Below are 16,211 nucleotides of genomic sequence, written 5' to 3'. Positions count from 1 at the left end.
ATAATTTTATCAATAGGCATATGTAAATTAAAATTTTGTTCTATATCATGAAACAAAAGAAATATTTTACTGTCAATTAATATAAGGAGAATCACGTACTTGGAGCAATCAGTGGAAGGGCTGATCTTGTAAGGAATGCTGACTCCACAAACTCCAGGGAGACCAGCGGCTTTTCCCGTATCAATGCCCTTAATAGAATTAGCTGCCGATTTCAGGCAAGTGCATGCTGTCTTCCGGTCTTCTGGGGTCTTGGCTGCACCCAAAAGACCCTTAACACCACCACAGCACCCTCCAATAGGACCGCTCCCTTGAAGATAAGGGAGGCAGGGAGCCAAGGCAGATGTAACCTGGCCGCAGCTTAGTGCTTCTGCATGAGGTGCAACCACCACCATGCACAAAAGCACAAAGCATGCAATTTTGCCAAACATTTCCATTGTTACAAAAATTGAGTAAAGATCGACAGAAATAGTAGAGGATGATATAGTACTACAAATGTATTTGTTTTGAGTGTTGGGTGCAAAAGCTAGTGACAACTTTGGGTATTTATGTAGAGGAAATTTGGAGCAAAATTAATGGAATTAAGAATGAGAGAATTAGTTGGGAGTTAAGAGTTAAATCAAATGAGGGTACATAATAATTAGGGAGGTGCCTATAAAGTCAAGTTTAGTTTGTTACGTGACTAATTTTTATTGAACAACGCTATACACGATTTAGGGCCTTGTGAAAAGCCAATCCCATAGAGACAATTGTTCCAGTACTCAGAATACTTTTTTCTCTTTGCTTCTTCTTTACTTGGTACTCCGTTAAGTATAGTCGCGGAGCCAGAAAATTTGAATATTTTATAATTTTCTTGACAAAATATGTGTTAAAATTTCTAACTATATATGTTTTGACTATATAAGAATACAATGGTGACATATAGATAAGAATAGAGGGATACAATGGATTTATTAATTTCTTTTAAAATTTGAATTTAAGGTGTAGTGTTTATTTATTTAAATAAATAAATTTGGTTTCATGACTTTTTATTTTAAAAAATGAGTTTAAGGTGTAAAATTTATTTAATTAAATAAATAAATTTGGTTTCAGAATCCTTTTTTTTTTTTTAACAAAAACGATTTTAAGGTGTAAAGTTTATTACTTATTTATAAATGATTAAATATTTTTCATATGTTCAATACAAAAGCTTGTTTCTGGTAAAAAAAATCATGAAAAAAGTATACAAAATAAGTAAATCTATAGCAAATAAAAGAATTTCATATTGTTAAAAATTAAATTCAAATCAAATTAAAAATAAATAAAATCTATTTATTAAATTAATTTAATTTGATTTTCAATTTGGACCGGTTTGTAACTAAACCTATCAAATCTTATACACCAATTTGTCAAACCTCATGTCCCTGATTACCCCTTCTTCCATGTAATAAAGAGTATTAATTGTCTTTAAAATAAGATATTTTGCGACAATTAAGCTATTGTTGTTAATTAGTAGTTGCTAGAGATTATTTTTGGTATAGCAACTATGGATGAAATTGTTCCTTTCTTAATTAAATGTCTCAAGTTCGAATCCTAGATATGAAAAGATCTTTGATGTGAAGCAATTTCTCCAGAATGAGACCGTACGTGACGTAAATTATTTGAAATTATCAAAGTTTAATATAGGTAATAGTCAAACTTTAACACAAATATAAGGAAAAAACAAAAAAAAAAATATTGAAAGAGGTTTGACGAATATAAGGTGGACACATACTGCCAATCTAATAGCCGACTGAGACTGAAGAAATTAATTGCGACAACAGCCAATTAATACGACTTTCTCTGTTCATTTTAATTATTCATAATATTAAAAAATATTTTTTAATTTATCCACTTAATTAGCTTATTAAGATAAAATATATTTTTATTTTATCATTACTATTAACTATTTATTCTATTTTATTTTTCAAATTCATTGAGGCTATATATATATATATATATATATATATATTATTTTTTATTTCTTAAGGGAATTGTAAAGCTTCTTATAAACAAGTAAAAATAACAAAGTTTACATACTTCTTCAATTCCCTTTTGAGTGATTTATTGGTTTTTTTTTTAAAATAATACATAGGTTCAAAATAAGCAGTAATCATTAAGAAATTAAAAAGGTATTAATTGTTTTTTCATAAGTTATTTTTTTTCTAGTTTCTTGATATACAAAGCATTTAATAATCTTTCATAATTGATATTTTCTAATAATCTCTTTCCAATAAATAGTATAACCAATCCATTTAATCATTTTTGAAACATAGTATTTCAAATATATATGTCAAACTTCTTCTGATAATTCTTTCTTTCTATACCAGATACAGGACCCGTGCCAGCACGGGGCCCAATATATATTAATTTTTTGTCTTAATTTATGTGATATCATAGAACTTGAGAAGTTATCAAAAATTTTATATGATTTTAAAAATATTTTAAGTTGTTAATTATGATAATTTATACTTTTTACTTAATTTTAAAAATAATATATATTACTCTCTTTGTTTCAATTTAGGTGGCATATATAGGATTTCAAAAATTGGCCATTTTTTATGTCTTTTAAATATATTAAAATGTTAATTATTGTAATTTATATTACCCTTTTAACGTAATTTTCATATAATACATGTCACTTCCCATGTCTCAAATTATGTGGCATTGATAAAATTTTTGGAGTCAAGTGATTTTTTTATATGTATTTTAATTTTTTTTTAATTAATTATTGTGATTTGTAGTACTTTTTACATCAATTTCAAATAATATCTATTTATCATCTAACCCATTTTATGTGGTGCCAATAGAATGTCAAGAGTTAATCGATTCTTTTTATATAACTTTTAATTATTCAGGCCAATTTCAAATAATATATGTTTATCATCTAACCCATTTTATGTGGTATCAACAGAATGTCAAGAGTCAATCAAATTTTTTTATACAACTTTTAAATATTTATATTGTTAATTATTGTGATTTATGTGTTATTTATATAATTTTTAAATTAGTAATGAAAAATATTATTATTACAACTCTACTACATATACAAATGTTTAAATTAAAAAAGGGCATGAGGCAGCCGACATAGAAAAGTGAGCCCATGAGTTGGGCCAACATAGTTCAACAAAACAGTAGTAATTTTTTATAGGACATATGAGTCGTTATGTAAATGTAAATTGGTTTTTTAGTCTAATAAAGAAAAGGTACACCTTTAAAACAAGAGATTACAAAGGCATAATGAAGGAAAAAGTAGAAAATTCCAAAAATATCCTTGTCACACAAGCAGGCATGTTGACGAAGATATGCGTGTTGTAGACTCTTCTACTATGTACTAGATAAAGGGTGCCCGTGCAAGGCACAGGCTTTAAGTATTGAGACAAATAAAGAAGAGATAATTAAATCTAATATTAACACAATTGCAAGAACTGCAGAACATTATACTGGGAGCTTGCTAGAAAGGCTAAAACATATCAAGTCTTTTTTGTTTTTTCGACTAAGCCCATGGCTGTGGAAGCAGTACTACAAACTTGTTGTTTGAAGGCTATATTTTGTTCCTTTTAGTTGTCCGAGGATATAATTTTAAGGTTGTAGCAAAGATGTTGGAAATGGAATGCTAATACAACCTAATAAAGCATGGTTATGGGTTCTCTAACAGCAGTGGCAAGACATCAGTAACTTAGGACTTAATAGCTAGTTTCTCCAATTATCTATGCTGGCTCTCCAAACACATAATGTGCTATAACCAAAGTCGAGCAAGATGATGAAAAATTACATAGCTACTATATGGCAGGCAGTATCATTTCCTATACTGCAGTTGCATAGAACTTCAGTTTCGAACCAACTTGGCAGATCAGTTGTTACCCTTACTGCTTCAATCTGGAACAATTCACCATTGAATTCGTCTCGAAGTGATTCCACTTCATATCTTAAGATCCAGGACTATAAATCACCTAAAACAACAGGAATTAGACGGACCACTCTAATCCACTAATCCTATTTAACGACAAATTAACAAAAATCTTGTTAGCTACAGACTATTTAGCAATGGGCATTTAAAAATTATAATAAATGAATTCAAGAAAATGCAAAGAGGGAATCTTAGTAGCTCAGTTGGTTGACTTTCATCTAGTTTGATTCCCACGTTGTAATGCCCTCCCCATTTCCCCTGCTACTAATAGCTATTTATACTTTGAACCATTATGTAGTGTAGGGAGAGTGTTGTTATACCTGAAGAATTTGCTAGGATTTGTAAGGTTATGAACACTTATTGCACTGTCCCGTTTTGTCATGCCATGGTAATAATCTTTACCTCATAATGACAATGGTTCTCTATGCTTCCTAATAGCAGCAACGATGACTCGAGCCAAAACTCATGAAAGGGCTTTGTTGTTGTGCCTCAATATGGCGATAGAAATGGCGTCCATACAAGAAAATAGCCAACTCAAGGATGTTGAGGGCGACACAGATGGCGAATCCAAGTACCCAAGTAACATTGTCTTCAATATACAAAAGAACCGTGCTATCAATGGCATTGGACGTGTAGAGCGCGTAAGTATACCAATAGAAGAAAATCGCATGATGATTTGTCTTATGGAATTGATTCGCTCCCATTGATCCGATGGTGAAACGTGCTCCTCTGTTTTCCAAATATGCTAGAGCTAAAGCTGCATATAAGATTGTAAGATGGAATGTTGATGCATTTCTGCATTCATTTGAACCTTCAAAGCATTTTGGAGGTCTCAACGTGCCGATCACTGCTGTGAAGGTGAGAAGCAATACCCCCTACAAGCCAATTTGAAAGAAAAAAAAACAATATATGGTACATTAGATTAGTTTAATTTCAATACCCGATCAGGTTGTCTAAAGATAACTATAAGTAACTGCTTATAGAACATACTTAGAAGAATAAAACAAACAACATGTTATGACAAGCTAAATTGTAAAACGAATACAATGGCTAATTTCCTGAGTTATTAGGAAGCAACCTGCTACAACTCGCTAAATTCTACTTTGTCGAGCTGAACATGTTATACACAGTTCTATATCAAAGCAAAATCAACATTGCTACCTAGATCCCCATTCAATAATGTTCTACTATACTCTGTAGGAGTTACATCACACCAAATATCCTTAGCTACTCCGTTCTCAAATAATAACATTAATGTCATGGTTCAAATGAAGGTATGAAGATATTAGTAAAAGTAGGAGTAAATAGTTTGGAGGGAACTTATTGGGAATCAAATAGAAAGTTGCACAATTGTCTCACCATGACTTTATCACATACAAAGTTGCCATTTTAAAGCTTTTATATGATGATTTTATATATTTTCATTTTTTAATTTAGCATGGTATCTTTTTATATGATGTTTCAATTAAGAATGAGAAAGCAGGAATTTCAAATAACATTGATAGAGTTGAAAATACAATTGTGATGTGAAAACTCAAGATATATCAATGTAAAACGAACAATGACAATTTTGGTAACCTTTGACTTACTAATAAGGTTGAAATGCAATATATTAGAAATTCCCTCATGCTTCTTTAGTTTTATTTCGTTTTCAGGAATTTATGACACCCGAATAACGTTGAAGAAGTGCAGAACTTAGTTGTGGAGTACCTGTGCCTCAAATTATGCAATGGAGGAACTCATATCTGTTAAAAGATTACTAATTTCTGTTGAAGACGAGGAGCTACCTGCAAGACATTAGAAATAAGCAAACTCGAATTTTTAATCTTAAAAAGGCTCGACTGATGTAATAGTCACCCGAATGACTGAATCTATTGTCTCCATAAATTAGCCTGCAGTTTTTATCTCAAGACGGAACGAATACACATACAGGTTGCAGCACAGTGAACGACTTGAGAAAGCAGATTACAATTATATAAAATGAGCATATACTTGTCTACAATTCACCATCATATTGGTCTTTCTTGAAAAACATCTTCAAGAATTTCATACTATGACCTTCTAATACAACATTCCGTACTATGATAGAATTTATTAGTATTGTAGGACTTCCCTGCATATACTAACTAAGCATACTACAACACTTTAAAGTAGTTGAGAGAGCATCTAATTTGCATTAGAATGTCCATTTAACTAAAGTCTATTGGAATCTTGGTAAGAGTATCAAAACTAAGCTAGAACCAATATGAAAGAACAATAAAACCAAAAGTCTCTCTTGAAATTTCAATAACCTTGAAGGTAAAATGGTTAATTTTCAATTAAAACCCAACATCTCGAGTCCCCAAAAGCAAAAGCAAGGAAAATTATTCAGAGGGATGAGCGACAAGACTCATAAATATTTCATTTGTTCAGGATATATTGCAAAGAATCTTACCGAATTATTTAGTTGTTCTTGGGTTCATCAATCTTCCCCCAAAATTATGGAAACTGGATAAACAAAAGTAATACATGCATATAGAAAATGTAGCAAAATATTATACGGAACTATGAGTATGATGAAATTCAGGGAAAAAAAAGAAATGTCACACCCCAAATCCGGATGTGATGGCACGTGTCCATTTCCCACCGGACACGTCAGCCTAACCCAATCACAACGATAGAGAAGTAGAAATACGAGAATAAAAGATAATAAATAAGCGGAAGACTTTAATTAAGACTTAACACTACCCAGAATTTGGTTGTCACATGTACAAACCTCTAAATACAGAATTCGAATAAAAATATACAAGTCTCAGAGTATAGTTCTCGAATAGAACAAAACTGAAAGTAAAGATAACTCAAGGGCACGTCTGGAATGAACCGCTACCTCTCGAGTATGTCCCGAAGCTCAATCTGCTAAAGAAAATACTAAGCCGAATCTGAGAGAGCTGTCAACCTACACAATTGTGTAGAAGCAAGGGTGAGTACCGAAAACCACAGGTACTCGCAAGTAACTCTAAACTAAGCAAAACTAGCAGCTACAAACAACTCCTTTCAATCCCAACCGAACCACCGAAACTTCAATCTAGCAGCAAACCAACCAACCTATACTAAACAGATCATATTCAACAGCCAGAACCAACAGTATATCCTCATCAACCTCAGATCAACAAATAAGAGCAAGTAGATCAAATTCCACATAAGAAGGGTAAACCGATACAATCCACACATCACAGACAAAGATAAGGCAAATGCGATGCAAAATGCAATAATGATGTCATGTAGTCGTGATGCATGTCTGTCCTACGATACACATCTGTTGACGTAATCAGTCCGCGCTGAATACTCAAATCAGAACCCATGGGGGCCACACATGGACCATGTATCACCGCCGGAACCAGATCCCATCGGCATCCAAATCGCTAGCCGGAGCTAGTCCATCTCATATATCTCTAGCCGGAGCTAGTCTCAACTGTGTCTCATATCCATCCATCCTCATATCAGTGTCTCAGAACTCATGCAACAGATAGTTCACACATGGGATGAATAATGAATATGCACATGTCATCAATCACAATCATATCACGATCACATCATAGTATTACACATCATCTGTCTCAATCACAACCATATCACGACCACATCATAGTATTACACATCATCTGTCTCAATCACAACCATATCACGACCACATCATAGTATTACACATCATCTGTCTCAATCACAACCATATCACGACCACATCATAGTATTACACATCATCTGTCTCAATCACAACCATATCACGACCACATCATAGTATTACACATCATCTGTCTCAATCACAACCATATCACGACCACATCATAGTATTACACATCATCTGTCTCAATCACAACCATATCACGACCACATCATAGTATTACACATCATCTGTCTCAATCACAACCATATCACGACCACATCATAGTATTACACATCATCTGTCTCAATCACAACCATATCACGACCACATCATAGTATTACACATCATCTGTCTCAATCACAACCATATCACGACCACATCATAGTATTACACATCATCTGTCTCAATCACAACCATATCACGACCACATCATAGTATTACACATCATCTGTCTCAATCACAACCATATCACGACCACATCATAGTATTACACATCATCTGTCTCAATCACAACCATATCACGACCACATCATAGTATTACACATCATCTGTCTCAATCACAACCATATCACGACCACATCATAGTATTACACATCATCTGTCTCAACATCAATGTCTGTATCAATCATAGCCTACTCATGCTCTTCTATCCCCTCAATATCAGTTATCACATGACTTATTCAACAAATTCAAGTCACATATAACACATTTAGCTCGTTTTATTCCCCATCTTTCATTTACAACAATTTCAATCAACAAATAAAACCCATCCTCAATCCCCATTACTCCCCAACACAATTAGGAAAGTAGTCATGCGTAGTCTAAGAGTTTTACAAAGTTTGGAAGCCACTTGCCTTAAAACGAACTCCAAAAGTTACTTGACTTGAGCCTTTCCTTTCCGAGTATAATCCGGATCACGATAATCTATTCAAACAATTATTCACAATCACAATTCGAGTCCAATGACACCAAAATCAAGAAATTTAGGGAAAAAGGGCAAAACGGTCCAAAAGTCTCATACCGGAAAACGATACCCAAATCTGGAAATTTTTGATGTAAAATGATCCTTAAAGTATTTGGAAGCTAATGGTGAAAACCAATTTGAAAACGGAGTTGAAATCAATTCACAAACTCAATTTGAAGGAAAATCCACGTTCTTGAAGAAGCCTAAAATATTCGGATCCGAAACCCCGACTCGAAAATGAAATATCTCTTGAAAAACATCTTACCCATGCTTAGATAAGTTCAAATATGAAATTTCATCAAAAACGGAGTTAAGATCGACCTTGAAATTCTCAATTTATCAAACTTTAACTTTACCGGGAAAGTCCAAATTGTACGCGGTTAATATGATGAAAATAATCGATGAATCAATAATTTTATGTTAAAATCAGTTTACCCATAACATAAGGATCGTAAATATACCTTTTTCATCAAAAAGGGAGTCCAAATCGATAAAACCCCAATTTTTCCCAAGAGATTTACGGATAGGAAAAAAAACCAGATAAAGAAATTATGAGAAAATGTCGAATTGAAGATTGAATACTAACCCTCATATTAATTCAAGAAGAAACCCGTAAGAATCACTCCATTCCGATCTCTAGAACTCCCGATATGCTCAAAATACCAAATGAACACAGTCTGAGATTTTTATAACAGTACATGGCTGTTATGCACCAGAAAAACAGCAGTTAATCTTTCACTAAAAAGGCCGTAATTTCCTCATACGATAGTGAAATGACCCGATTCTTTTTTGTAAATGTCTTAAATAATGATACGGACCTGCTCGTTCAATCGGAGCTCAATTTCATGCTCGTTTGCCCAGTCAAATATCATTTCTACTCGGTAAACAATTATTTCTTATTTGCGATAAAAGTCCAATCTCGGGTTAGCGAAAATGCACCAAAATTTGCAGATAAGTCCTATAATTCATGCTCAAAATTTCAGAACCTTCGGAATAATTTTTCGACCTTTAAAACTAATAATGAACCCTTTAGTTGCCACAATTTGCTGAAATAGTGTCAAAGCATCCAAGAAGCTTAAAAGCTCACCCAAAACTCATTTGGCACTTCCCGAACACAAACCAAATATGCTACTAGCTTGAAAATGACATTTCGGACTCAATGAAATCGTCGGAATTTGAATTCGAGGTCTCCTTGACCCGGTATCCGATAAGGCGTCAAGAAACTAACTTTAGGCTCAAAAACTCGAAACGCACTCGGGGCCTCTAAAAATTCAACCAAGACTCATTCTAGACTTAGAATCACCCCCTGAATCCAACGGTGCCCTCGGAATTCCATTTCGAGCACCGGAACCTCGTTTGTTGACCAAAGTCAACTCTTGATCAAAATTTCACAATTTTAGCAACTTAGGACCTCAAATCTTCGTTTTAACTCCAAATTCGACTCCGTAAATTCTCATAGACCCGTTTCGACATTCTAAAACTGCTGGAATCGACGGAAATCCGATTCGAGTCTCGAAACTCCAAATGACTCGAAATAGCACTTTTAACCAAACTTTAACTCTTAAAAACTCAACTTTCCAAAAACTCAACTTTTCATCAATTTTCCTTCAAACCAACTTCGAAAATACAACAATTAGGACTCGGGGCAACTATCGGGAGGGGTAAAACGGTCATTTTATGAAAATTTCTAAAAATGACCTTTAGGGTCATTACAAGAAAGAAGAAGCAGCAACAAACCGAAAAGGAAAAAATGGAGCGCCATTTTCCCTCCTTTGGTAATTAATTGCCTTGTTAGTGGGAAGAAAGCTTTTCATTTGCAATAGGGGGCGTTAAATCGAAAAGGCAAGCCTGTGGAGCTTGTTAATAGGTCAGAATAGAAGCGAAATGACGGAACTACCCTAATTGTCAGAATTCCTGAAAGAAGTCAGAAGAAAAAAATGAGAATGGACAAGCAGGTGGACTGTGTTAATAGGTCAGCTAAGAAGGAAAATTACAGGAGTACTCTTGGTCGTCCAAGGGCACCACCACTTCTATAGAATGATGATGATGATGATAAGTAATGAGAAGCTCAATTTTTTCTATAGTACGCTATTGTTTTTTAAAAAAAAAAAAAAAAAAAAAAAAAAACTAAAATCTATTATTTCTAAAAAGTGAATTCCCTTGCTTCAAATTTGGAGGTCGTAAGGCACTTGCCTTTTCTTTAACCTTGTAGAATTGGTACTAAAGTACTGTGGTCCCGTTTGGCTTCAAATATATCATGAGGAAATTTGCAAGAAAAATTAAGAAATGATTTTTGACCATATAATTTATCATTATTTGGCAAACATATCTGCCAAATATCTCAAATTTTCAAATTCTAGAAAAAAATAGTATTTAGGCCAAGTTCTAATATTTGGGAATTTTAAAAAATCACGCCAAACTTTTTGTATTTTATAAAAGACACTCATTATTTATTAATTCCAACTAATATTTATCTACCAAATTACTCCGTTAATAACTAATAACTCCTCATCTCTACTATCTATATATATATAGAACGAGGCCAAAAAAAGAACAATTTATTTTTAATGAGTTATAATTTATCATTAATAACAATTTAATTGATGTATTGCTCTTATTCATATTGTTATTTTGTTTTGAATTGATATTAATTATGTTATAAGGCTATTTTTTAACGAAACATGTTTATTATAAAATGGCAATACAAACTTAAAATAATTTGTCAAAAAAATTTAAAAATTTGAGGCTAAACACTAGATGTGTACCGTGTAGTGATAGATGGGTTGTGTAGAGAGAGGAGATTACGAAAGCACAGAATTGTTTGATAACATACTTGAAAGAAGAATAGTGCTAATAAGGTAAATTTATTATTCCCTCCTTCTTTAAAAAAAATGACTTACTTTTCTCTTTAATCTGCTTTTAAAATCCTCTTATTTTTAGTAATATTTTTATTTTAGTTTTTTAGGTAACATGTTTAAGGTCATAAAATTAAATGTTGTTTTGATACAGACATAACTTTAATTTAGGATCACAAGATTGAATTGTTTTCTTAAACTTTGTGTCAAGTCAAATTAGATTGTTTTTTTGAGACGGAGAATATATATACGGATCTAATCTTCAAAAGATGAAGAGTGACAAAGCTAAGTAAGTCTAAATATTTGTGACATTTAATACGTTGTTTACTTTAATTAATGGACTAATAAGTTGGAAAGGATCGAGAAAGTTAATATATATTGCATAGTGAATTTGTACCTTAATGAATTTATTTAAAGTATACTTTTTATAGGCATTTGTGATGGTGATGATGTTAATATATTTCTCATTAATTAGCATTGTACGTGTATGAAGTGGTTAGAAAAAGGAGGTACGTAGATGAATGAGCACACACTAATGTATACTATATTACTCGAATTTGATAAATACGTGTAATGCAAATAAAAAACCCTAGTAAAAGTAAACCAAAAATATTGAATTAATACACGAGAGAGTACATATACCAAATAAGATAGATTGGATTAATACATAATAGCCAATCGTGAAATTTTCATACAACACTCGACTACGTACGATTTTAAAAGAAACACAGAAAAAACAGAAAGTGACAACTGATACAACATAGAAACAATGGATCCACAAGCAAAGATCAATTTCCATCTATATTATTCTTAATTCTCCTCATGATACCGAATTCTAATGATCAGCTTTACTGAACCCTGCATTAATGAACAAAACCAACATTAATAATAATAATAATAATAAAAACGTAATGTACTAAGTATAATCATATATTTGTACGTCATTTTGTGACAATGTGCTAGTACACATCATTTTTGTGTTACTTTATTTTACATACTACGCTTAATACGAAGAGTTACTTGTTGTTATAGGTCAAAAAGGGTGAATAACATACTTAGTGCAGTCAGTAGAGGGGCTGATCTTGTATGGGATGTTGACACTACAAGTGCTAGGGAGACTAGCAGCTTTGCCCAAATCAACGCCTGTAAAAGAACTAGCTGCTGATTTCAGGCAAGTGCAAGCGGTTTGTCGGTCTGCTGTAGTCTGGGCTTGACCCAAAAGGCTCTTAACACCACCACAACAGCCTCCGAGAGGACCGCGGTTCATCAGATAAGGGAGACAAGGAGCCAAGGAAGATGTAACTTGACCACAAGTTAGTGCCTCTGCATGGGGTGCAACCACTACCATGCACAAAAGCACAAAGCATGCAATCTTGCTAACCATTTCCATTCTTAGTGATGATGAAAATTAAGAGAAGAGAAGATAAAATAATAGTTATGAGTTTTATGATAAAGAAGTGGATTGGAAGAAATGTGTTTTGGTTGAGTGTTTTTATAGAGGGAAATTTGGAGTAGATGTCCAATGGAAGAGTGAGAGAAGTAGTTGGTTGGTAGGTTGAAAATTTAATGCATTTTGATGGTACATTATTATGCTGGCTCTAAAGTCATGCATGTGGTAGCTAGTCCTAAGATCTTACGTGTAGGAGTTTTTCACAAATCATAAATATTTAGCATGCGGTAAAAATATGTCATTTGAGCTTAACTCAACATAAAAAAAAATTAGCTTATAAGGAGAGAAGTATCGAAATTTATATAAGTAGACTTCCAATCTATTCCCCAATCAATGTAGGACTTTTATCCACTTTAACCCCCCCCCCCCCCCACGCCCAGATTCAATTGGAGTATGGGTCGGGGAGTCCAAACAGAGATGAATCTGANTAAAAAAAAAATTAGCTTATAAGGAGAGAAGTATCAAAATTTATATAAGTAGACTTCCAGTCTATTCCCCAATCAATGTAGGACTTTTATCCACTTTAACACCCCCCACCCCCACCCAGATTCAATTGGAGTATGGGTCGGGGAGTCCAAATAGAGATGAATCTGACTCTGATATCATGTAAAGATATGTTATTTGGACCTAATTCAATCCCAAAAGCTAGCTTATGAGAGGAGAATTGTCTACATCCATATAAGCAGAGGACCCGTCCATTTTCCAATCAATGTTGAACTTTTACTCACTCTAATAGTTTGGTCATAATTTCAAATATTTTTATCGAGAAGTTTAGAGTTAAAGATGAAGTTGTATTTGATAATATTTTTACAAAGAATAATTGAAACAATCTGAGTTTATGCTTGAATATATTTAAATATAACTTTAAAAATAAGAAAAATAAATTAAAATTTAAAAAAATTAAAATACAGCATCAAGTTATATGTACTCTCTAAAATTTTACGACCATACATTAATTTTAGGAAGTGACAAGTTAATTTTACTTCTGTCGTTCTTAGCTGGATTACAACAACGATTAATTAATCAACGTCTTTATTAGTGTCTAGACACTTGACCACCCAAGTCTTTAATGCTTTTTCTAGTTACCAGTTTTAACTCTTAAAAATTGATTCAAAATAATTACTCTTATTTTTATAAAATTGAAAAGGTGATAATTCCACTTTATTTTCAAATTTATCCTTAACACGTTCCTAATTAAATGTATAAATTTAGTAATAATCATATCAATACACAATCAATATTTATAACATAAACTTGTTTCTTGTATTTCTTAACCCTTTAATTATTATTTTTATTAATGGCATTCACAAGCTAGTGTACAATGCTTTAAAACTCGAAGGATGTCGCATATAATTAGATTGACGTGGAATACTATTATTTGAGTTGGTATCCACCTATGGAATTAGTCTTTCTTATTTTAAAAAATCAATGAAAAACTAATATTAATCAACAAAGATGACGGTGGCTTTATAAATAGGTATTTTCTTTAATTATAGATTTTGAGTTCAAATCATACTAATAAAGTCACATTGTGTGGTATATCAAATTAGGATAAGAAGTTTCACATCAAACAAAATACATGAGAGATATTGGGTATATAAGTAAACATGTTTTACATGTTATTGACGTATTTTAAAGTTGTGTGGGTCTATAGGTCTAGAACGGACAATATCACTAGCAGGTTGGACTGTTACAAATAATAACAGAGTCACTCATGCATGTTTCAGCCTTGTCGATGTGGACCAAAGTTCTATTGAATTTACGCAAATCTCATGTGGTGGGGCAAAGCTCTGTAAGGATGCACACAGAGTTCATGAGAGGAGATGTCTGTGATATTCCTAACTTAGGATAGAAAATTTCACATCGATAAATTGCATTTTCAAAATACAAATTGTATAAATAAGCAAGTCTTATACTCTAATGAGATATTTTAAAACCGTGTACGCCTAGATCGAGCAAAATTCAGGTGGGTAAAAAAAAACAGAATCTGACACTTTGACGTTTCATATATGTTGCACAAAGTGTTGCTTGCTAATTGGACCACGAATTCAGCTATATTATTACATGCCTTTCTTGGTCCATGTATAAATTTGTGTCGGTACCAACATTAATTTGGTAGAAATTGAGTAAAGATGTGAGCCACACCAAACACATTAATTAGGCCAAACAAGAGGAAATTTCTTTGAGACATATAGTCCTACCTAGAGGCCTATAATTTAGTGTATAATGTGGGGATAATGTCTTCACATGTATGAGTATTTAAATGGTTAAATTACATAAGTTAAATTCAAAATAAAAAATATAAAAAAATTGAGTGGTTGCATATCTCTTCTTTCATGTACAATGTACTTCTTTTTGTTCACTTCTGCTGGTCGCTTTTAGCATCTATCTATATATAATAAGAGAAGAAAAACGACACATGTCATTACCATAAATTTTTAGAATTTTAAATTATAAATAATTAAATATTATATTACTAATTAAATATTACAAATTCAAAATTTAAATAAAATTAGACACATGTCATCAACATACACTCATAATGACAAATGTAGGCATCTATAAAAAAAGATTTAATATGTTTTAACAATTGATAAATAATTTTAAAATAGTTTTAAATTTAAAGCAGTTATAACTTCTTAATTTTATCCTTAATTCTATCCACTACGTTATCTGTCTCTTCTTTTCTCTTTACTTAATGTATGTTTTCAAATCTCAGTATTGATAGTGAGGAAATATCTTGAGCCTTGATTGTTCATACATAACTTTATGTAATTTATTAATTTTGTTCAATCTCTGTCCAAGCATCACAGGTATTTTCTATCTAATACAGATAAATATGAGTGACTGTATTGTTATTTCAGTAGTAACATAATCAAATCTAATACTTCTGAAAATTTTTCTCCAATTTTGCATCAATGCTATATATAAAGCAGTGTTTAAAATTTCTTTTGCAGATTTTGACTATCTTTTATTGTAATATAAATTAATAACTAATTATATCTCCTAAAATTTTGGTAATCTATTTCTTTTGCAATATTTTGCTACTTTTTGATGATCTTTTAATGCAATAAATATTTGAATATATCACTCAAAATTTTAGTAATTGATTATATTTTCATTAATTTATTTGGTAAGTCTACTGACGCATAATTAATTCATAGTTTAAAGTGAATATATATATATATATATTATTTAATGCATTGAAAAATATGATGATAGTTAGATATTTCTTAACTTAAGATATTCTAATATAATGCGTTTGATTCAATTTTTGAATCCAAGTGTTAAACTCTATATCTTTTTCTGCTTATGCCGTTGAATACAAAAAGTGAGATTTTCGTGTTTGGGGGATTCTTGGAGTAAAAGAGCAA

The 16,211-nt window shown here is 32.1% G+C and overlaps 2 protein-coding genes across 6 annotated transcripts in view; both read right to left on the bottom strand.

The window, feature by feature from the left end:
- LOC125864263 (non-specific lipid-transfer protein 2) overlaps nt 1-434 on the bottom strand; it is a 112,530-nt gene extending 112,096 nt beyond the window's left edge. For all 5 annotated transcript variants that reach the window (XR_007446218.1, XR_007446217.1, XM_049544167.1 and 2 more), the window contains exon 1: nt 100-434. Coding sequence is in view for 3 of the 5 variants with exons in the window: in XM_049544167.1 (XP_049400124.1) it covers nt 100-434 (335 nt within the window). In the remaining 2 variants the exon portion in view is untranslated. The remainder of the gene's footprint in view (nt 1-99) is intronic.
- The window catches only part of LOC125864265 (non-specific lipid-transfer protein 2), a 124,959-nt gene extending 112,096 nt beyond the window's left edge, over nt 1-12,863 (bottom strand). The window contains exons 1-2 of the mRNA XM_049544173.1: nt 12,443-12,863; nt 12,033-12,245 (exon numbers count right to left, since the gene is read on the bottom strand). Of these exons, the coding sequence (XP_049400130.1) occupies nt 12,236-12,245; nt 12,443-12,777 (345 nt within the window). The 5' untranslated portion in view covers nt 12,778-12,863 and the 3' untranslated portion in view covers nt 12,033-12,235. Of the gene's footprint in view, nt 12,246-12,442 lie in introns of the transcript that reaches the window.
- Between the last annotated feature and the right edge of the window lie 3,348 nt (nt 12,864-16,211).

This window comes from Solanum stenotomum, chromosome 5 (genome assembly GCF_019186545.1).
Source record: "Solanum stenotomum isolate F172 chromosome 5, ASM1918654v1, whole genome shotgun sequence".
NCBI lineage: Eukaryota > Viridiplantae > Streptophyta > Magnoliopsida > Solanales > Solanaceae > Solanum > Solanum stenotomum.
This window is presented reverse-complemented; position numbering and strand designations above follow the sequence as displayed.